General features: G+C 41.6%; 1 protein-coding gene across 4 annotated transcripts; it reads left to right on the top strand.

Annotated features, from left to right (window-relative positions):
* The first annotated feature begins 7,938 nt into the window (after window positions 1–7,938).
* On the top strand, window positions 7,939–22,947 carry LOC115208610 (E3 ubiquitin/ISG15 ligase TRIM25). Of its 4 annotated transcripts, none has more exons than XM_029776807.1 (11): window positions 7,939–8,043; window positions 9,597–10,307; window positions 11,273–11,368; window positions 11,562–11,795; window positions 11,978–12,146; window positions 14,831–14,875; window positions 15,115–15,219; window positions 15,952–16,002; window positions 16,623–16,742; window positions 19,049–19,108; window positions 19,842–22,947. In XM_029776807.1, the coding sequence occupies exons 2-11, from the start codon at window positions 9,699–9,701 to the stop codon at window positions 20,372–20,374; spliced, it is 2,022 nt and encodes a 673-aa protein (XP_029632667.1). In that variant the 5' UTR covers window positions 7,939–8,043; window positions 9,597–9,698; the 3' UTR covers window positions 20,375–22,947. The 4 variants fall into 4 exon arrangements, with proteins under 4 accessions (XP_029632667.1, XP_029632666.1, XP_029632669.1 ...); XM_029776806.1 differs by having other exon boundaries at window positions 7,940–8,043; window positions 15,112–15,219; XM_029776809.1 differs by lacking the exon at window positions 15,952–16,002 and having other exon boundaries at window positions 7,940–8,043.
* Window positions 22,948–24,591: the final 1,644 nt, after the last annotated feature.

Genomic DNA, 24,591 nt, shown 5'->3' with positions numbered 1-24,591 from the left:
ATGTAGGTATTTTCATTATTAAACATGCAATTAACTACACAGAGTGAAAGGTACCCTGTGCATTCAGCACCACGGACAGAATTCTTGTTAACAGTTATGCACAAAAACACAAGAAAGAGAGAGCTCAACATTACATTTAAAACTACTCAATCAGTGTGAGGAGTGAAGTCACTGATGGGCATTGACTAGAGCAGTGAAGTCAGGTATAGTTTCGGACGTTGCTATGCTCAAGATTGCTGAGAGTCAGTAAGAGATGATCTGTGCCTTGACTTGTTATATTTCATCACTGAAAATGTCTATTCACATACATTGGTTGACCCAAACAGTACAAACATCTTCTGAGCATGACTCCTAATCTTTGGAAAGTTTTGTTTATCGAGAGATGCATAGAACCTCATCAGTTATGTCGTGTCTTTGGCTATGCTGGATTAAGTGATATGACATGCTATTCTATAAAATCCTTTCTTTGTAATTAATATTACCTGATTGAGCTAATCATGTAAATGTAATTAACTAGAAAGTCGGGGCACCACGAAGAGTGTTTATAGAGCTGTTATCTTCCTGAATAAACGCTGAAAGACCTAGTAATATTTTACATCAATAGCAGTCAATATTAATCGTCACCTTATTTCAGTCTCATCTGAAAGTTGTAAATTATTGGTTATCTTCACGAACCCTGGCTAACAAGTTTAATCAGCAATACAAAATTGGGTTTAATTATTTATTTACGAAACACCTAACTAATCACACAGAATTACATATACACAGAATGCAAATTATGTCATACAGAAAACGTCCCTGGTGGATGGAACCTGTATGATGGCTTGCTACACAAAGAGAGGGGGTTGGGCTTGAATGAAAGAGCGGGAAGACTGAGGAACAAAGGGAGAAGCTAAGCTTTTGTAAATACAGTATCTTATGCATTCTAAAATTACCGCCCATTTGGAAAAGGAAAATGCAATAAATATTTACTCTGAGCTGCGCTTCGGTAGGTTGGTCGTAGATGCTGGCCGTGTTGGCCAATAGAGATCTTCCTGTTCTAGGGAAGAATGCCTCTGGTGGTAAATCGTATACGTTGTAGTATCTTCGTTGTGTGTTAGACTGGATACGCCGTCCGTCCTTTCCTAGCCCACGGTTACAGCTGCTGTTGCTAACTCAACTGTTAGGATGTCTCACTTCTTTAGTGAATAAGAGTTCAAAGTTCATACCATTCACAACCAAAGCTCACGCTGAGGTTGGCTTAGTTCTGTAGTTGACATGTTAGTCCTTTTAACGTATGGACCATCGTCCTATCGTCCTCGGAACAGGAGGTTACATTTTCGTCAAGGGCTTATATAGTGGAGGGAGAGAAGGGTGTGTTTCATAGTTTATAACCCATGTCTCTTCACAGGGGCAGGCCACTGATTGAGCAGGGCTCTAACCTTATGAAAACCCAATTCTCTCATTTGGAAGCTAGAATTACGTTTAATCTTTTCACAAATAGTTTCATTTAAATTGAACAACAATTCCATGTGAATCTGATAACTATAATGTGTAGACTTTCCCAGATACAGTTTATGTCGTCCTGTCATCAGTCATAATGTCTCAGATGACAACCGAACAGACATCATATTCATTAAGTACCAACGCATATTTTCAACTGGTTCTATTACCAAAATATGGTTCCTTTCCCCCCACTTGTTTGATGTTCCCAGACTCTCCATGTTTAACAAAGGCTATTCAAGAGTCCTTCAGTAGAGTCAGAGAGAGAGGGAAGGGAGAAAGGTATTTATGGGGGGTCATAAACCTTACCCACAGGCCAACGTCATGACAGTTACATTGGAGAACTATTGAAAACAATCACGGCATCAGACTGAAGAGCGATAAGCTCAAGTTGCAGGTCAGTGGGAGCGTTATCCACGTTGAAGGTGAGAGGAAACCAACAGCATGTCATTTTCCAACACTTTGAAATCCTCAAAACTGCGAGAAAACTCACCGTTCAAATCAAGCAGCAGCGATGAATACCTCTCCTTATGGTACTCTGATAGGGAACATTCTAGTAGTGTCGGAAGGTGGGTGAGATTGTTGGCTTCTACTTGGCGGGTCCGGAGGAGTAATTTTCCCTTGAAGGCTTTGACAAGGCTGTAGCTGATGTGCAAAAAGGTCCTTCCCTTGGATTTTGGAATTCAGTTAATTCATCAGGGCCATGATGTCCATGGTGAATAAAGAAAACCCTACATTCATTTTCTACTTTCTTTTTCCTTTAAAAACAATTTCTAGCTAGCTACTATTTGTAACTGTGACGTGTGTCAGCCTGTCAGTCCTTGTGCAGTTATTTATACGTGCCTTCAAAATAAATGTCCCACAAGCAGTGGGAGTTTAATCATTACACAAAGGTGAGTATCAGACTGAATTCCAATTGGGCTTTTAATTTTAATAACAAATAGGTTTTTCAAAACTTTACTAATCGCAAATTCTTTATGTGATCTGAGCATGATTCCGCAGGCCGGCCTCTGTCTAGGCTTGAATTATAAACAATTCCCTAGCGGACTTCCACAATATGGCGGCTTGTTACAAAAGATACGGAGAGGGTGAGAGAGAGACAGAGATAATACTTTGGTACATTTAGAGACTACTCTCACAGTAATCGTATACTTTGCACACGATCCACCGCCAGGTTTGGAGTAAGAAATCATGAATGTATTTACGTGTAAATGTCTTGGTTCTGCGTGCATTTCTGTCAGAACCAGTTCTTCTTGGAAAGGGTGTTTGCCCTTTTTTCCTTAGAAACATTTTTAATGACATCACAAAATAACAACCAAAAGACATTAGTGGTCTTTGGGTCGTCTCTTACCATTCCCTGCGTTTTGTTAGAAATATTGTTGCAGTATTTGCTTTAAAACATGTTAGAGTTTCAGCGGGAAAATGTCTGAAACAAAAGGCACATTCCTATGAGTATTTGGAGGGGGAGATAGCTGAAATTTCTTATCCTTGATTTACAACAACCCCCCCCCCCCCCCCCCCCCCCCCCAACGGATGAAAGGGGGTCTGGCCAAAGTCATCCACTGCAAAGCTGATCCAACCCATCCGGATCCTCACAGGACAGAGTGTATACATAGCAAGAGGAGATAGGAATCCAATTGTGTAATACATTCCTCCATTCATAACACCTCACCCAAACTGTCGGCAAATCGCGTTCACGTTGTCATGCTGCGTGTGAGAGAAAAATCACATCTTTACCTTTGTTTAATATTAATAGTTAACAATATGCTTAACAATAGCAATTTCTTTAGTGCCATTGCTGTGCTTTTGAGAAAGGATGGTTCATCTCCTCCACACTCACTCCCCGCAGCTGGTCTAGGCGTGTAGTCAAGGACATGGGATAGAGATAAGCTTGAGGAACCTGTATAGACCTGTATTGTTTCAATTTCTCTTTGCTTTGGAGTAACCTGGTCACACAGCACAACACAAAGAGCCTCTGAGAAGCGACCACAGTTCTTCAGCCCATCCTGTTCTTTTACTATCTTCCAAGGGCACAGCTGTGGGGAGACGGAAGAGAACAGAGGCTGGCTTGGTAAAGAAAGGCGTAACTAACGTTATCACTTGTTGGTGCGCTATGACCCGATACACATAGCCACAAGATGAAAACAAAGTAGCTTATATTACCCTGATCTGCTGGGGAGGGGTGGAACCAACTATGACTAAGCATTTCTTGGGTTTCTATATAAACCCCTTGTGTCTCTGTATTAGTCAAGCTATTCACTCTGTGTGCATGTAGTGACCTTGCTCCCTTATGAGTGAATAAAGATTTAGTTTATATAACTAACTTGTGTGATAAGTTTGTCTCTCCTCATTTGATAATACAGATAACCACCACATGCGTCACATGGTTGCTAAGCTAACCGTCACGCAATCCCTTCTCAAATTCAGGGTATGAGTCGAGAAAAGTACATAATGTTACAATTCCAAAGCTATAAATTACATACTGTATAGTAAGTTAATTATCTCACATCCCGGAATAGATTTGTAATCTTGTACTTTTATTTTACAAAATTCATGCTAATGTTGGGTTTTTAAGCTGGCGCCCAATTGCCTCCCATTCACTCTTTGAAGGAGAGCTCTCCTCGTCTCAAAATCACCCAGAATGCACTGCATGGCCCATTTACATAGCACGGGCAACGTACACAATGGGCGTTCATTAGAATCGTATTGAGTTCTCCCATCTCCTCAAAAGTATCTCTGGCTCTGCTCAACGAACTAAGAGACATGAGAGTGCTTTTAGCTATTTTTGGCGACTCTAAACTCCCACAAAATTCAAGGAACATTATACATTTGTTTTAAATAATCTGTCATCTTATATTTGACGAGGTTTAAGCACTTAACACCATGTTATGATCTTAGTCAGATAAGACTGCATTGTGCAGCAGAGCACGAGCAAATGGCTCAGCTTCAGTGCCGATTTTAGCATGTTGGTGGGGCAAACCCCCCAAAAACAACACGAAACAATACATTAATTGCATTATAATGGTGACAAACTGTTAGGGCCTATATAAAGCTGTCCCAACAACTTACCACTACTACACCTGGCTATCAGTGGCGCCTTGTCGGGGAGCCAAACAGTTCATTCAGCCTCATTTACTGCCATTTTTTTTTAAATATAGCCGATATGGCTGACTTACTTAAACAAATGTGGTTTCTACTGAAAATTGAGATGTACAAACTACGGCGTAAGGGGACGATAAGTGGATAAGAGGCAATCCGTAATTTCGATTAAGACATTAATGAGCGAGCTAGGACAGACATAGTCAATATAACTATTTGTTCAGCACTTTTGAAATGTACAGTGACAGAATTCAGAAGATGGGCTTTTCTTACAGTGTTCTCCCTGTACATGAACCGTAGGACAAATAAAGGGGGCATATAAGCTCTTACCATATTCAATGATTACATTTCCCTAAGACAGGTTATAGGCTACGTGTGCACCACCAAGTCAGAACAGTAGGTGAAAGAAAGAGGTGATAATAGACCAAATTATTAGGGTGAGACACATGGGCTACTAACAGCTTACTACACAACATACACTTTGTATTACATTCTTAGCTACAGTATACATATCTCCTTGGCATACTACATTCATGCAGCAGCATACAATACATTTTTGGACTCACCTTGTTGTGCTGTGCTCACTTGAACAGGAAGGTGGTGCGACGGTCCTTCGTGGGCAAATTTTGTCCACCACAGAAAGCACTGAGCTAGGCTGAAACACCTGCCTTTTGGAACTGCATTACCCAAGAAAACAAGAGACCATGTTTGTGTGTGACTTTATTAAACGCAATGATAATTATATTTTTTACATTGTTTGCAAACTGATGTGACACGTATTAGTGCCAAAATAACAAAAACCAGGCAAGCCCCACCCAACAACAAAAAAAGTGGGGCTCAAGCCCCACCTGCCCTGAATGATGGGTTGCCACTGGTCATTAGGCATGTAGCCTGAATTGATGTGTCCATGCGCGCCTCTGTCTCGGCCACTCATCTCCGCCTTGACAAAATTGCAAGTGTTCTCCTCAAACCACAACGAGCATACACCACCCAGTTTCCAGTCAATTCGCTAATGTTTCATGTGGCTGACATGCAGTACTGTTAAATAATGGTTCAATAGCCTATAGGTTTTTTTTTTGGGGGGGGGGGTGTTGTATTAACACTTTCACCCCGAGTCTGTCATAAAACCTTAAAGAAGAAGACTATCAAACGGCAACTGAATCAACATTCAACACAAAGCAATGATATTTACTCTCAGGTATGGCCGGGTATTGAGGACCATGTATGTTGCATTGATCCGATCTGTAATAGACTATGGCAGTATAGCGCATGGTTTGGCAGCCAGGACCTCATTGGAAAGGCTAGATGTCATACAGGGTCAAGGACTATGTAGTAGTTTGCGCTATAACCTGTTACGGTGATATATATAGGCCTAAAGGCCGAGTCAATAAGAAGACAAGGTGGCAGTATAAATTCAACTACACCTTTGTTTTTAATCACAAAACCTGATCGCAACCTCTGTCCAGTGAAGTCCACAAAGCATATTGCATGTACAGTAACATGACCTACAGCATGGTCAAGCTAAACTACTATTGATTACCACAAGTCACAAAGAAAACAGGAGCTGCCTCCACTTTTCCACCACCATTTCAACATCAAATCACCTATGCTTAGTCAAATACAGTAACAGCTAAAAGACACCAAAAATGATTTAGTCCAATCAATGTAAGCTAAACATGACGTGGCCAGGGGCACAACAAGGTATGAATTAATAGTTGGATCAGAATCGACGTTATAATCACTGGCCAGTACATAGAATTAAGTAAAACCACAAGTCCAAATCCCTATCTCCATCCAATGCAAATTTAGGAAAAGGCTTATTTTAGCTAGCTGGCCACCAGAGGACAACACAACAGTTCAAGTTCTCTGTCAATGACGTATGCGCTCAATGGGATTTGATAGGAGTGACGCCAAATCCAAACTGTTTCGCTCGCTTAGATGCTTTCTCCTGTGAGATACATTCAGCGTCTTGCGAATTTAAGGGAAATTATGAAACACAGAAACAAAATAAATTAATTTATGTTTTTTTTATTGGTGAATTTTTTTTAAAACCTGGCTTCCCTTGGCATCCGTGAATACACTCCACTAACTACATGTGGAGATGGCGGATATGCCATTGCAGATGAGACAGCAGCTGGCAATTATTGGGTCAACCTACAGGGACATGGGGCGTCTCATCCTGTGAAAGGCATTTTACAGGCATGCTGGGAACATGAGCGAGGACAGAACACGATCTTTGGGTGGGTAATACCCATGCGAGGGAGATGGGACTGTAGGGAAGGGAGTTTAGTCCAACGGTAGCTATTCTTGTGAACCCACCGTGGCTACTCCCACCTCTTTTAGTTGATCTAGAAGTGATGGAGAGACTACAGAAAGATGGAGTGCTGATCCATCTGATTTGTTTAATAGACAGCTGGATACTGTGTATCAGCATTGTGGCCATTTACACAGATGGTTCAAAAGATCCAAGGACAGGACGTACTGAGTCAGCATTTGTAGTACAGGAATTTGGGGTGGCAGTCAGGAAACATATTACAGATCATCTGGTGGTATATACGGTAGAGCTGATGGCCACACTGGCCTTGCGGTGGGTGGAGGTAGTCAAGCCAGACAGCAGTTATTTACTCTGATTCATGTGCAGTGTTTGAGTCTGCAGTCCTTTAGTACACGTAGCAGACAATACCGGCTTTATGCCGTACTACAAACCCATGTCAGGGTAAGACAGATGGGTATACAGACAAGATTGACTTGGGTCCCAGCCCAAGTGTGGGCGAAGGGGAACAAGGCAGTTGATGTACTGGCTAAACAAGAACTTAGTAGTGGGGATGTTGATGTTTAGGTTTCAAATGAGTAAGGCAGAGGCAAAACGCCTGATATGGACAGTGGTGGTGCAGAGATGGCAGGAACAGTGGAATAGAGATACTAAGGGTAGACATTTATTCTAAGTACAGAGGAATGTCGGGAAGGAGAGGACGGCAGGAAGAGACAGAAGAGAGGGGGCTATTTTTACAAGATTAAGGGTGGGACACAGACGGTTAAATAAGACTTTATGGGAAAGCATCCAACAGGAAAGTATGATTATTGCCAGGAAACAGAGACAGTGGAGCTTGTATTGACATAGTGTAGGCAGTATGAGCAGGGAAGAGTCTGAGATCCAGTATGAGGGAGAAGTGGATACAGGAAATTAGTTTAAAGAGTATACTAAGTAGAACGTCATTATATACAGTCTACATTTTTGTTGTCTTTTTTAAGAGAAACGGGCTGACAGGTAGGATTTTGTTTCTCCCAGTCTCTGGTCCACACTCCAGTACAGTAGGCGGCGGTAATGCACCATACATAACGTTGGATGCCAACTGCCGATAAACCCCAGCGAAGAAGATTCCATAGGAAGGCTCCGCAGAACTCGGACAAATCAGGGGATATACGTAGACTAGTACGGTTGTCAGTACACTTTAAAGCCTGGTAAGTTTGATTCCGTTGACTACTTTACTTAAAATAGCATACGTGTTCAGGTACATTTTATTTTAAAAACACTAAAATCATGAACGCCTAATTGTTCGTTCAAGCAAATAATGTAATACTTTCTCTATTCAAAAGGGGAAACGGTAAAGTTAGATTGAAAATAAAGTAGATCATGACTTTGCGCAAAGATAGTATCTTCAAAACCCAAATATTCCGTAGCTGCACCACGGAAGCAAAGATTATCAATACGTTTCGTTTTCCTGATACATTTTGTTTCGCCAGGGTGACGATTACGTTGTACTAGCAGCAGGATTTTTTCAAAATAAGAGTCTACCTGCAAAGACATGGAAAGCTTTGACTATCCTTTTGTTCAACACTAGTTACGTACAACTGTTTTTCAAAGCATTGCAACCACCGTGGACAAATAACCCATTTTTTATATTTTATTATTTATACCAGCATTTCATTTGAAAGTTTACACAAATACTGTTATGTTAATACAGAGTGTTGCTGGCCTTTTACTCCACCCATTCCATTGGCCAAAATGCAATTGTTAAAAAAAATTCTTACAAAAATTTTTTTTTACTTTTTATTTAACTAGGCAAGTCAGTTAAGGACAAATTCTTATTTACAGTGACGGCCTACCCTATATGAATTACATACTGGTTTATAGAGAAAAAAAAAATTGTGCTGATGTTCCAAGTTTTCACAATCGTTGTAAAGCCCAAGTTATGTTGTTGCTTTTGTAACCTGTGTGAAATGGCTAGGTAGTTAGTCGTGCTCGCTAGTATTGTTTCATATCAGTGACCTCACTCCCTCAGACCTTGAAGTAGTTGTTTCCCTTGGAAGTAGTTGTTTCCCTTGCTCTGCAAGGGCCGCAGCTTTTATGGAGCGATTGGACAGGGGTGGAAACAATACTGTTACACTGACAGTAATTTCTGAAGATTAAATAATGTGATGAGAGACTAATTTAAGGAATTAAACACCTGTCCAAGATTTTAAGGTCAACCCTATTACGTTAACTAAACTCTCATTTTAATATGGTGAAGCTATTCCTGGAAGTTTTAATTGGATATTAATAGTCAAATCAGTGTAAAAGCAGGCGAGCTGGTTCTACTCTTTTTGGCCTTTTTCTGGTGCTTTGTGGCGGGAAACTGAGCGGGTCAAGAATAACATGTCAACCCTGCTACTTTATTTACGGTCAACTCTGCTACTTATTTGTCACCCCCAAAAAATATTTAAGGGATTGGGAAAACTATTTTTTTAAATTAAGTTGAACATGTGCGTTTTGACATGTTGAAGTTCAGCTAAATAAACTTTTTCCCACAAAGTTGCACTACTAAGGCATCTAATTGGTGGAGCTACCCCAGTATTGTGAGCATACCAATAGCTATACCAAGTGGTCTTAGGTCTTCATTTTTTACACTTTTTTTACAAAACAAAAAAGACATTGCATATAAGCACCATGTAAATAGCAATTGATTACAATTTAATATCTTTAGAATGAGTTATCAAAATCGCAATGTTTTGAAATGTGGGCTTTTATTTTGAAGGTTTCCATACAAAGGTGACTTCATCATTTCTGCTGTTGTCAGAATAGTAGTTCAAACAGAATACTTACAGACAACACAGCAGCAGACAGTTGTAGTTCCATCATGGCCGACGATATGTTTTCCCTCATGAGTCTCGAAGACGAACTGAGCTGTAGCATCTGCCTATGTGCTTTCAACTGTCCGGTGACAATTCCATGTGGACACAACTTTTGCCAAGAGTGTCTCCTAGAAACATGGAAAGACAACTACAGCTGTCCGCAATGCCGGACCCACTTCACCACCAAACCAGTGCTGAAGAAGAACACCGTCCTCAGCACAGTTGTGGAAACGTTCAAAATGAAGTCGAATAAAAGCGACCTCCCCAGTGAGATGGGCGACTTAATTAAGTGGGATGCGGTCAAGGTGGAGCCCAAAGAGATGGTTATCTTGTGTGACACCTGTATGGAAGCCAAAGCATTCAAGACCTGCCTCACCTGTATGGCGTCGTTCTGCCTTGAGCACGTGAGGCCTCATCATGAGAACCCAGTGTTTGGCGCGCATCAGCTGAATGAGCCTCTGGGCGACCTGCGAGACCGTATCTGCCCCGACCACCACAAGCTCATGGAGTTCTACTGTGTCCAACATGGCCGCTGTATCTGTGGTGTCTGTCTGCAGCAGGTGCATAAAGGCTGTACCTTCTCCAACCCTGATGAACAACGGGCACTGCAAGAGGTAAGTTTACAATACATTTTAATACACCCCATCCACAGTCAGGCATACAGTAGTGTTGTGCCAGCCCATTGCACCCATGTGGTGCATTACAATCTCTGTCTTGAGGTCTGGACCTTTTTATGAGGGAAAGGGGATAGACCAGAGCCTGTCGGAGCAAATTAATCATAGTGGGCAGACCAAGCAAGGAGGTGGGCAGAGCCAAGCACGAGCTAGTGAGATCCTATTGGCTCGTTCTAGCATTTATTTGCATATTTCCGTTATGGAACGCCTACTCTGAAGTGTGTGTGTGTATACAATAACTCAATTCACCCTTGCACTCCTAAACAATGCAGTTTTTAAGAAACTGTGGCAAAAGTTAGTCTACAAAACCCAGTCCACTCTTACAGATTCTAGTTTTGTAAATGGATAAGTGAATGTTGGCCAAAATCCTTCTACCCCTGGGCTTCCTCTCATCATCATATTTGGTAGTGAGTGGAAACTAACCAGATACTTCACATTTATACATCTGGTAAAATATCTAGCATACTGTTCTGTGGGGATACCTAGTAAGTTGCTTGCACAACTGAATGCGTTCAACCAAAATGTATCTTCCGCATTTAACCCAACCCCTCTCAATCGGAGAGGTGCGGGTAGCTGCCTTGATCGATGTCCATGTCATCAGCACCCAGGAAGCAGTTGTTAGGGGTTAACTGTCTTGCTCAAGGGCAGAACGGTAGATTTTTCCTCCCTTCCGGCTCGGGATTCAAACCACCTTTCGGTTACTGGCCCAACGCTCTTAACCGCTAGGCTACAGGTGTAAGGTCACTGGTTCAAGCCTCACTATTGACTGTTTACCCTATTTTGCTACAGAAGTCATGTGATTGATCAAATCACTAATCCTAAAAGAAAACGAATTATCCCATCTTAAGAGTTACAAATGTTTTATTTATTTGGTTGAAGATAATATTCATTCATGTCTCATCCAGTCTGATTTGAGGGGCAAGTTGAGTCTACTGGATGGAAAGATTGACAAGAACCAGATGGTCATCTCTCAGATGAGTGACCAGCAGAGCAAGTTGAAGGTGAGCGATCACTTTTTAAACAAAGGACTCAAGAAATTGTCTTAACCACTGTATTCAGTATATAAAGCAGTTTGAAAGCTTTGAGCACCTGGAAAAACTAAGTATTGAACACCTACAGTAAGAGCGGTGTGAGATGCTATGAGAGATATCATTTTGAGAACTCCACATATACTTTGTGTCCCACCTCCTCCAGGACTCTGCAGCCAGCAGGAAGAGAGCACTAGAGGATGACTACCGCCAAATCCGGGAGCTGCTGGACCGTGACGAGCGTGAGGCTCTGAACACCGTGGACCGCGAGCAGGAGAGCGGTCAGACCAAACTCCAGAACCTCATAAAGAAGTTCAACCAGAACATTGCGAAGCTTAGCGCAGCAAAAGATGGCGTCAACAGCCTGCTCAGTCAGACTCAGACCATGGCTTTCCTACAGGTGAGTCCAGTGTAGCGGGTTGGCGTCGGTGAACTGCTCTCACTCAGGTGATGAGCAACCTTAACTGAAATCAGAAGACTTGCGTCAGCTCCCGACCTTAGCTCAGTGGGCTAACAGTCTTGAAATTACGATATTGACTATAATGCATCTTATTGTTGGTTTTTACCTTTCCTTTGGGACAGGCCTCAGTTGACATGCCGGCAGTGGCGGCCCTTGACCCCTATACCCCGAAGGTGAACCTGGACTCTAAGGCCGTGGCAGCCTGGCATGCCTACTCTGCAGTCCTGAGGGAGCATCTCACACATGTACTGAAACAGCCTGTAGAGGCCAGACTGCAGATACTCAAACCAGGTGTGTGTGTGTGTGTGTATAAAACATGCTTATGGGCGGCATTTGTATGATGCCTTGTGATATTTAATTCCAAAACTTTGCATGGACATGTTCGACAATGGTGATTTTTATATTGGAGAGCAATAAGGGATCAAACAATGAGTCCAATCAATCAATCAATAATTCACAATCCAACATCTTATCCCTCAAATTGGTTACCAATCTGGTGGTTGGAGGCGTTTGCTTTCCAGATTCCAAGCATTATACTCAGGTATTCTAAGTGAAATAGTCACCACTAGCCGGCCTCCGCCCAGTACCCTGCCCTGAACTTTAGTCACTGTTACTACACGGCTACCACCCAGTACTCAACCCTGCACCTTAGAGACTGCTGCCCAATTTACAGTCATTGAACACCTGTCACTTTAATAATGATTACATACCGTTTTACCCACGTATATACTATAAAGGCCTATCCTATTTAACTACGGCTTTAAATACAATTTCTATTCATATTGTGTATACACGCCATCATATATAGGGTACAAACAATTAAGAACCTGGTTTTTCCATGACATGGACTGACAAGGTGAATCCAGATGAAAGCTATGATCCCTTATTGATGTCACTTGTTAAATCCACTTCAATCAGTGTAGATGAAGAGGAGACATGTAAAAAAGAATGTTGAAGCCTTGAGACAATTGAGGCGTGAATTGTGTATGTGTGCCATTCAGAGGGTGAATGGGCAAGACAAAATATTTATGTTCCTTTGGTAGTAGGTGCCAGGTGCACCAATTTTTGTGTCAAGAACTGCAATGCTGCTGGGTTTTTCACAGGCAGCAGTTTCCCATGTGTATCAAGGATGGTCCACCACCCAAAGGACATACAGCCAACTTGAAACAACAACTATGGGAAGCATCGGCGTCAACATGGGCCAGCATCCCTGTGGAACACTTCACACTTTGTAGAGTGGGGATGGGCATGACGTCAAGTCTAGCTCTAACCATAGATGTCTTTTTTATTATTGTTATTATTATTTTTTTAAATACTGTGCTACAAAGTACCAGGCACGTCTTTCTCCGTGGCGGCAGGCAGCCTAGTGGTTAGAGCCTTGGACTTGTAACCGAAGGGTTGCAACATCGCGTCCTAGAGCTGACAAGGTAAAAATATGTCGGTCTGCCCATGAACAAGGCAGTTAAACCCACTGTTCCTAGAACGCCTAGTTAAATAAATAAAAATAATGCGCACTCTCCCGCCAATTCATACATATTCATTGATTTCAAGGTGTGAATTGTTTGTCAATCTTTATGAAATCCCTGCTATATATCAAAAGTAGTAAATGTTGGCTACTGTTAATCATTGCCATTTCCCCATTAATCTAGAATGTTTGGTTATGGTCATTTCCGTTTATTCAATGTATTAATACGGCATAGCGTTCTCATTCTCGTAGTGTACAGGTTGTTTGGAGAGCTCAAACTGTCTAATGTTTATCATACAATGTAACCAGCTACATTTCCTAATCTAATGTTTTGCTTCTAGTTCATTTTAGAATGCCAGTTCGTGAATTCTCATCTGAGTGGAGAAGTGCAACTGAAGCACAAAACGTGTCTGACGCCGAGCAGAAGCTACAACTAGCTCCATGACAAATCATATGCTTATCAAGCACAAATAAACGTTCTCGGAGCTGGACAAGCAGCAGAAATCTCGCATTACATATTTTGCCACTGTATAGCGCAGCTGTGACTTCACCAGAGCGGAGCAGGTAAAAGCGTCTGCATGCTTCCCAACCGAAACACTTCGGTAGAGTTCGTGCATATTATTGACGTTGTTGTTAGTTTTGGTGAGTTTTTTTTTCGGCTGTTCGGTTACACAAAAATTGTTCTGGAGACAAGCCGAAATTCGGAGCCGAAGTCCCGCCCTTTCGTCTGTGATTGGTTAACAATATGGATTCTTCAATAAAGTCTTTGTCATTCAACGAGAGATGACTCGTTCATGCACGTTAGTTACATGTAAAATAGATGTAAAATTACTCAAATCGTCGGCAAAAACGTCTTGAGTTATCGTAGATTAATTCGGACTATTTTGAGGAAGTGTATACAGGCTGAGGCGTCTCAATGGACAAACCGTACTATTGACGCCCTTTTCTCGTTTTTCAAGCAAAGTATGCGGGAGTATGCGAGCACACTCGCTTGGTCAGAGTAGCCAAGTTTGTCTAGGCGCCTTAACATAGCCCATAGTTTCAGTTAATGATTCTCAAATAGCAATCTAGGAATTAGAATGCATCTCATGGTTATGATAAACTATTCATGGTTGCGCACTGTTGGCATATAGATAAGTGCACACATTGTCCAGTGTGTTTTAATGATTATAATTTTTTTCATTAGAGCCCTCAAATTATGCGAGTACTTTTAAGAGTCGAAAAATGTCAAATGCCCATCCCTATTGTAGAGTCCGTGCCCTGACGAATTGAGGCTGTTATGAGGGCAAAGGGGGAGTGCAACTCAATATTAGGAAGGTGTTCTTCATGTTTTGTACACAGTGTATTCATTTATATTCCGGACTCTGACATCGCTCATTTCTTAATTCCTTTTTATTGTATTGTTATAACTGCACTGTTGGAGCTCAGAAAATAAGCCTTTCGCTACACCCGCAATAACATATGCTAAATATGTGTAAATTACCAATAAAATGTGATTTCTTCCCAACAGCTGAGAGGTTTGCTCCTCCTCTGCTGCCAAACTTCTATGAAATGGGTGAGTGCCATTATGCCCTCTTCTTTAGAACTACATAACTCCTGCTTGCATACAGTAACGGTTGTAACTTTCCAGAAACATATGGCTTTTTGTATGGCTAAATTGTACAGCCATAATAATTTGTGAAATAAGTAATAGACTTGTTGTGGTGGTCACTCATAGCCTAATCACAACCTTGGGCACTGTATTTACTTTGATACAGTGTGACACTAAGTTTCATCTGGTCTTTGTTTCAGGAGGCATGCCACCACAAGGTCATCCGAGAATGCCTAGATCCCACAGCCCAGGAGCTCCCCTCAGGGCAAACCAGAAGAAGCCTCCACAAGATTCAAACCGAGAGAGAAGTAGGCTATTACAAGATGGGTCGTTGTGACCGAGAGAGAAGTAGGCTATTACAAGATGGGTCGTTGTGACCGAGAGAGAAGTAGGCTATTACAAGATGGGTCGTTGTGACCGAGAGAGAAGTAGGCTATTACAAGATGGGTCGTTGAGACCGAGAGAGAAGTAGGCTATTACAAGATGGGTCGTTGTGACCGAGAGAGAAGTAGGCTATTACAAGATGGGTCGTTGTGACCGAGAGAGAAGTAGGCTATTACAAGATGGGTCGTTGTGACCGAGAGAGAAGTAGGATATTACAAGATGGGTCGTTGTGACCGAGAGAGAAGTAGGCTATTACAAGATGGGTCGTTGAGACCGAGAGAGAAGTAGGCTATTACAAGATGGGTCGTTGAGAGCGAGAGGGAAAAGGATACAAGGTAGTGGTCGGAGATTTGGAGGGGAGTTGCAATGAGATTAGTGGAAGAACAGCATCTAGTAAAGATGAGGTCAAGCGTATTGCATGCCTTGTGAGTAGGGGGGGAAGGTGAGAGGGTGAGGTCAAAAGAGGAGAGGAGTGTTGTTCTCATCAGTCAGAAACATCTGTGACATGAATGGTTCAAAAACCAGATAGCAGATTGTTATATTGTCAGTAAAGACTTACTGCCAATTTTACCACTCTATTTACACCTCTAAAGGGTCAACTATGACCCTCAGTTACTTTTTTGATCCTACAAGTCTCAACCATTTCTCCCTTTCAGAGTCAGACAAGAAACGAGATCACAAGGAATGGAAAGAACATAAGGCTGACAGTGAGAACTGATTTTTCAGTGTTTTTCTGTGTGTTTACTTCAATAACTGCCACGCTCAGATAACAGGTGTGCTGTGCATGGCATGTGTCAAGTAACATCACAAGTTAAAATGTTATTTGTTTATGATCTAGTTTAACAGGCTTATGGCGGTTCAGTCTGTTGGAGAGAGCGCTTAAAGGGATATTTCAAATAAGCCAATTTTGGCTAGATGCTCTCATAGACTTCCAGTCATTGCACTACTACTAGTTAGCAATCACATCAAACTACCTTCAACTTCCTTCAAACTGTACGCAGAGACACAAATGGTATCAATGAGTTCATTGGATTCTGGGTAAGTAAAATAAAAGGGGCTTAATTGTCAAAAAGTCAAACTATCCCTTTAACCTACATAGTGTAACAACCCTGGGTTTATAAGCGCAGATATCGACTGCCGCTCGAGCATGCTTTTGGGGCACAGTCGATAGCGCGCTGGACTTCGGTCTAGAAGGTTCGAGGCCTGCTCCTTGCCTGTTTCATTACATTTAGGCAGCAGCTGACTCATACAATATTGTGTAAAAGAACTGCCTTCCATCATTGGATATGAAAATATATTGTAAATTAAATTGTTTGTCTTCCATCAGAAAATTCCCAAAAGCCACCTAATGCTCCCAGAGAGTCCGCCACTCCTGTTCCACACACACCAAGGGACCACCCCAGAGGACAATCAACAGAACCCAGACCCAGGAACAGGGAGGACCCAGGTAAATGTTGCTTAAAATTATATTCTCTGCTCATGCAGCTGAATACCATTACCACAACTGGGGGGTAATTCTAGCAAGATGGTTAAACATATTTAGGATTCCCTGAACATATCCAGCTTCTCTTAACCAGATGAGGGAGTCTGATTTCTTGGTTCCAGCACGTCTGCTTCTCGTTTAAGTAATTATGCTAAGCGAATTGCTGATTGGTTGTTTTTGACAACTGGGGCGTGCGCGCAACGTTCAAAAAGGGCCTCATGTCGATGACCGAAATAAACTACATCTATGGAGTCAAGACATAGCCCGATATTTCCACATGTCCAGAACGACAAACTATTGTAACATACAATGAATATGTTCACATATTTACCAAAAATGTTATAGAGGCGCGGGTGCAAAAGCCAGAGAGGGTGCCGGGCAGATAATTGCAGACCGAGTAAATGCTTAAGTCAAGTGGCACAATTCCAATATCCTAATAGGCCTGGCTTACACACATGGGTGATTAGTAATGATGCTTTCACTTCAGAGAGCACTGTTATTGCAACGCTGGTGATATTTGTGTCACGGTTATGGCCTAAGTGAGTTGTAGTAGCCTATGTCACAATTGCGATGGTAGGCCCATTCCATAGCCTATGTAGGATGAATAATAATTTGAGTGCTTTTCATGACAACAATGTGTTCTAAGTCGTAACGCCAATGATGTTTGCAAAATCGGAGCTATTTTAATTAGGCTATTTATCATTTATCATGTTGCTTAGGTTTATTACATTTGAGATTAGGCTGAGATGCTTTGCTACTGTACCTGCAAATCTGTAAAAGACCTCCTTGATTATACAGCTTGATGGGCAGGGAATGCAACAAAGACAAAAAAGAAATCTCTAATGCAAGGCAGACTTCTTACGGCTCTATGCACAGTTGCTTTGCCAAATCGTTCAGCGTCGCCCTCATTGTACAGGAAACTTCCAGTGGCCAAAAAATTGCCAAGTAATGCAGAGTTTGTAGGACCTATAGCAGTAAAGGCAAAACCACGTTGGATTACATCGGCTATGTACAGGTTGAGTAAGTTGGCTATGTACAGGTTGAGTAAGTTGACTATGTACAGGTTGAGTAAGTTGGCTATGTACAGGTTGAGTAAGTTGGCTATGTACAGGTTGAGTAAGTTGACTATGTACAGGTTGAGTAAGTTGACTATGTACAGGTTGAGTAAGTTGACTATGTACAGGTTGAGTAAGTTGACTATGTACAGGTTGAGTAAGTTGACTATGTACAGGTTGAGTAAGTTGACTATGTACAGGTTGAGTAAGTTGGCTATGTACAGGTTGAGTAAGTTGGCTATGTACAGGTTGAGTAAGTTGACTATGTACAGGTTGAGTTAAGTTGACTATGTACAGGTTGAGTAAGTTGGCTATGTACAGGTTGAGTAAGTTGGCTATGTACAGGTTGAGTAAGTTGACTATGTACAGGTTGAGTAAGTTGACTATGTACAGGTTGAGTAAGTTGACTATGTACAGGTTGAGTAAGTTGACTATGTACAGGTTGAGTAAGTTGACTATGTACAGGTTGAGTAAGTTGACTATGTACAGGTTGAGTAAGTTGACTATGTACAGGTTGAGTTAAGTTGACTATGTACAGGTTGAGTTAAGTTGACTATGTACAGGTTGAGTTAAGTTGGCTATGTACAGGTTGAGTTAAGTTGGCTATGTACAGGTTGAGTTAAGTTGGCTATGTACAGGTTGAGTAAGTTGACTATGTACAGGTTGAGTAAGTTGACTATGTACAGGTTGAGTAAGTTGACTATGTACAGGTTGAGTAAGTTGACTATGTACAGGTTGAGTAAGTTGACTATGTACAGGTTGAGTTAAGTTGACCAGATATGAATGATTGTGCGGAAAAACGATAACGTTCCAAAAGAGAATCTTCTGAATGATTTAAAGGATATAGTCAAGGTCCAATCATTTGTTCCCTTTGTAATGCACGGCAAACAACGAAGGCTCTGATGTCAATTGGATTTTCCGCAAAGGGACAGGCCATAGCCGACGGACAACAATCGTATTGGCGGAGAAGCCCCGTCTTTATTCACCAGGACAGGCTAAGATCAAGTTAACCTCTTAGGTAGCAGGTTTGCTTCCGAGCATTCGTTGCTATGGTTGATCAGGCTATAGGTCGAGCGCTCTTTCTGGAACCGGAAATTCACTCAAATTCTAGTTTGACAGATCTCGCCAACTCACTAATCTGGCTTTCTGGAATACCCCTCTGGTTTATCAAAGTCACCTATGCACTCTACTAAACTAATGGCATTTTTCTTACAGGACAAGCAAGTGTTCCCCCAAGTATCACGTCTGCAGCAAAACGAAATGACCTTCTACAATGTAAGTTCACAAGTGTTACGAAACTGCGTAGCAAACCGACTCCGGCTCGATCTAGGGAAGCTAGGAAGTTTGCCAGAAGATACTGACCCTACCGTTACGCTTGTTTGCACTGGGCGTCAGAACTCAATCATAGTTACATTAAGACGCCGTGGAGCCGGCGTGAGATATGGGACAGAAAACATACCTCGATGCAGGAATGGGATATGCCACTGTGCTCCAAATTGTACTTTTCATCCACACTGCGCCATCGGAATCTTCTGGCGAGCTGCAAGTCTGTAACCTCTGAGTGTGCGTTCAACATAAGTCAACAGGGTGTTGTAAGTGTCTCTAGGGGAGACGGCTCATGTTGGTTATTGATGTTCATATGATGACAAGTATAACAATATACAAAAAGGATTCAAACACACTGCAGGAAATCCCCATTGGCTTGGGATGCTGCTCTTGATCAGCTTCTAAGATTGTTACAGTAACTGCCACTCAATCACTCACACCTGTGAGCAATTACAAAACCCTTAACCCTGCCGGTACTCCTAGCACCTGGCCTGGCAGCTGCTGCCAGCAGTGGAGGGATGTCTGTAGTGGAAATAGACTGTCTGTGGTCTAAGCACTTATCTACCTGTATTCCTAACACTAGCTTGAAAACAAGTACTGCATTCTGAAGGAACTTTTAGAAAAGTGTGTGCATGGGTGTGTTTGTGAGAAAGAATCTTACCTCCTGTCTCTCCCTCACCAGATGGCACCGTTCTCACCCTTGACCCCAAAACGGCCCACAAGCGCATCTCCCTCACAGAGAACATGACCATGGCCTCTGTGTCAGACGAGCCCACCCCTTACCCCGATGGCCCCGCCCGCTTCTCTGTCTGCAGCCAGGTGCTCACTTCCAAGGGCTTCTCCCGCGGCCGCCACTACTGGGAGGTCAAGATGAGCAGCAACAACTTCACCGGCATCGGCCTGGCCTACAACAGCATCGACCGGAAGGGTCCGGCTAGCCGGCTGGGGCGTAACGCCCAGTCCTGGTGCGTGGAGTGGTTCAACGTCAAGCTGTCGGCCTGGCACGCCAGCAGTGAGACTGTACTGCAGAACCCGAATCCGACACGCGTCGGCGTGCTGTTGGATTGCGAAGAGGGAACGGCCACTTTCTATAACGTTCAGGACCGGGCATACCCTTTCCATACGTTTGTGTTCCAGTTCACCGAGGCAGTGTACCCGGCGTTCTGGCTCTTCTCCAGCGGCTCGTCTGTTAGCCTGTGTAAGCTGCAGTCTTAAGAAGTTAACACAACACACACACACACACACATTGTTCTCCCTCACAAATAATTAGAATGTACAGCATCTGGGTCAATAAATGACTTAATCATACTGATGTTGGGAACTTATATTGGAAATGTACCTTAAAGGTTATTATTTGGTTGTAGTCACTGACTTTAGTAATAATGCAGTGTAGGTAATATCATTTTGGACTTTGTAACTACAGCAACCTCTAAACAGGCAGCATTTGTTAATCAGTAACTAATGAAAACTAAGCACTTGCATACAGCTAAAGAAACATTTACAAATGATTATACAATATTATTGTATTGTCAAAAGCATGATGACATCCTTACTACTGTTGTTTTACTGCTGTTGTGATGTCAGCAGCATGCTGTAAATGATTTTAAGTTTACAGTTGATTTATTCCTTAATGGTTACTCTGCCATAGCGAGTTCCATTGGCTGGATAGAAGGAATTATCTGACATTGTGATCATTCATGTCTGATTCACAAATGGTTACGTGTTATAGGCAAACATGACTTACAAACAGAACTACTAAGCGGTATTTGAACCAGGCGAATGAGTTCTTTCTCCTGTTCTGCAGTCCAGGCTAAATGTCTTGATCATCCAGTTTATTTACAGATACATTTAAATGGTCTGTGGGTAGCTGTTTCCAGCCTGTTTTATCAGAGCTTATGATCTCTTGGTGTGGGTCTTGGTAGTACACAGTAATCACATGTAATATACACAAAACAACATGAATTAACATGTATGTTATCTACTGTCTATGAACAGTACCACACCGTTCAGAAGGCCATGTACTGGCACACCTATGCGATGCTTTTGCTGGTGTCAGGCATTCCGCATTAGGGAGTGTCATATCCAATAACACCACTGGATATAGAGAAGCAATGAATAGAACAGAAAAGCATCCACAATATGCTTGATACCCCCAAAGGAAAAGTGGGTATCATTCGCATTTTTCTTGATCTAATACATTTTCGCTACAGTGTTTCACACAGAGCCTTTAAGTGAAGGGGGTTTCCGCATGGTGCAGCGTGAGAATGTGCTGAAAGCGCTTCCTGACACTGCTACTACAGGCTTGATAAAACCTAGCCTGGTTGTCAGATCTGCATTTGGTTTAGAATTACAGTGGACAAGGCAGAGGATTTGGTTGATCTGGCAACCAGGCTAGATAGACCCAGCCTGGCCCATAAGAACAAGCAGAGGTCATTTAGACTCTGTGAACAGGAATTTTTCCAACTCTGGGTTTTGTAAATAGTGATGCTTTTGGGCTGGCGTTTTGCCTGTCCATGTGACCAGACAAAGGAAAAACTCTGGGCCCAAGTTATAGCTAATGTAGCTATAGCCCATACCTAGGGCCTTCTCATGTCCTAGAAGGGTACATATATCTGTTGGTGTTAGTTTGGACATCTGTGTCTGTGGTTGTCACATTGTCTGTGACGTGACTGCATGCTTCTCATAAAGTCTCTATTGTTGATTGGATCTTTTCCATTTATGGATATACAGCCATCGCTAGGATCGGAGAGCAAGTTGAGAAAAGCATGTGATAGATTTGTTTTGCTTTGCAAAGCCCCATGCCAAATGAATAGTTGGTGTAATTGCCTTCTCCCTATATAGAAACACTAGTTTTCCTGATTTAACAGATTTCTACTGTTAGTGGCATGAAGGCAAGCTGATATTTAAGGCAAAGATGAATTCATTTGCTAGATTTAAGCCATTATTGCCACTTGCTTTTTTTAAGAGATCTCGAAAGGTTTGGACAAAATTCGAACGACTCGCGTACACAACGCCAGATAAAGCGCAAAGATCAGAGGGCCATAGTCATGGTCCTTGTGTGTTTTAGCATGTTATCCTCTCTGTCCGTTCCTTCCGTCTAATTAGCATGGTTCTTAATTAATGTGCTAATGGTGTAATTCATGCTGGTTTGGTTTACTGACCTTCAGTTTGATTGGGTCTTGTGTTTAAGTGAAACCAAGATATTTGAAATTGTTGATTGTGTTTTAAAGGGTAAGGTATTGATTCTGTTTGTGTATAAGGGGTTTCATCTTGTTAAAGACAACTTGACAATGTCCCCTCATCACAAGCTATCTGTGCTAATATATATTCCTCCAAAAATGTATCACATACAAATACATATAGTTACTAAAGAGTGAGGTGTTTGGCTTATTTGTTCCTCATTTCTACACACACACACACACATATATATATATGAATAATTCTATAATAATTTATGAATAATTCATAAGCTTCAAACTGCTCAAGAATAGACTTATTGCAAGTGCATGGGAAGGAAAATTACTGATATTGCTTTCATATTATATACTTGCAAAATGAACAATGAAATAATATGTACTTATTAGAAAACAATGAAATTCATAATACATATGAAAATATTTATTATGGGTGTTTTCAAATTCTAATTTACATTGCTTATAACATTCAGTGAAATTTTCCATTTCAACATCTGTAGTAGCAAATTCAGTAAAGCCAATTATTTTCATATTTGTCTCTCATGTTTGTCTCTGTTTTTAATTGCATTAAAGTGATTAATTGTTTGCTTACAATAGTCTTATTTTATCCATCTATTCTTTTTAAGTGGCCACGAAGAAGATGGTAAATTTCTTACCATTAGATGGAGACAAAATGGAGTCATAATGGAGTCATATGCGTTCCATTCCATTACATCAGTAAAGTGCTGGTTTCTTTGACACTTTCCACAGCAATCTTGTGCATTTATGTACAGTGGTTTGACTGCAAAAATTACACGTGTAGCTAAATATATTTCCAAATATACTGTTCCTCATGGTACGCTGTAAATTTTACAGGAAAATGTATCAGCTATAGACTATCACACGGTCTCCTTCCATCGTTAAGTGTAGACAATGACGTGTACATAAACTACCAAGACTAAGATTATCCATTACCATTCAATATCTGAAGACAATCTAGTTGAGAACAATCAATGGCATACAGTACATGCTCTTCTCCAGCAATGCAATTACATTTCTATAAAACCTTACAGCCAATGGAGTACCACAGTATGAGTCATAATACCCATAAAACCTAGCGGTCAAATCCCATAGGAGATTTTAGAAACACTTAAAATAAGGTCTGTGTTTCCTGTAGACTTACCCTGGCGTGATGTTTTGATAACCATGTAAATCTCTCTAGGAAAAGGTTACCTTTATAAATATATTTGCCTGTATTTACCCCCCCCCCCCCCCCCCCCCAAAATGAAATGTTAATTAGCTGTTAATGTGACTATCATGAAGAACTGCAAATGCCATGATCTGGACGAGACTGTCGAATTGAAGGAAAGGTAAGAATCTCTGGATTCATTTATCTAATGTTAGTTAAATGTAGTAATGAGTAAATTGGCAGAATATATTTAAATTGACAGTTCTGTAAACCGTCTTGTGCAAGTTTTAATTGACACAATACCTGTTAGCAAAGGTGTCAGCTAGAGATGACGTGCAGGAGCTTGCAGGGATTTGTAGTTTTGCATGTCTACTTTCCCAGGGACATGAAACAAGCTAAAGTTATACCTCTGTATAAGAAGGGGATAAAGTCTGACCCTGGGAATTATAGGCCTGTATCTATCCTCTGTGTAACATCAAAGATCCTGGAGAGAATTGTACATGAGCAAATGTATGAATATGTTAACAAACATGGTCTAATGTATGATTTTCAGTTGGGTTTTAGAAAAACATACTTCACTGATTCATGTGTACTTTACTTGACTGACTTCATCAGGAAAGAGATCGATGAGGGAAATCTGTGTGGATTGGTACTGCTTGACCCACAGAAGGCCTTTGATACAGTTAACCACTGTCTCCTAATCTCCAAACTGGAGTCACTGGGGTTAAGCAGTATCCCTCTAGGATGGGTAAAGTCCTATTTATCAGGAAGAGAGCAAGTAGTAGAGGTTAATGGTTCACTGTCTCAGGCAAAACCAATGAGTTGTGGCGTTCCGCAGGGGAGCGTGCTTGGGCCTCTGCTGTTTTCATTGTTTATTAATGACATGAAAGATGCTTGTTCTTGCCGTCTTTTTCTTTATGCGGATGACTACACTTCTGGTGTCTCACAAAAGTAAAACTATGTTGGAGAGCATACTTAGCACAGAGCTTACTAACATTAGCAAATGGCTTGGAGATAATAAGCTATATCTGCACTTAGGGAAAACTGAAGCAATTATTTTTGGATCCAGA

The sequence above is a fragment of the Salmo trutta genome, chromosome 14 (assembly GCF_901001165.1).
Source record: "Salmo trutta chromosome 14, fSalTru1.1, whole genome shotgun sequence".
In the NCBI taxonomy this organism is placed as follows: domain Eukaryota; kingdom Metazoa; phylum Chordata; class Actinopteri; order Salmoniformes; family Salmonidae; genus Salmo; species Salmo trutta.
Note: the sequence above shows the minus strand (reverse complement) of the source record. Positions and strands in the feature narration are given on the sequence as shown.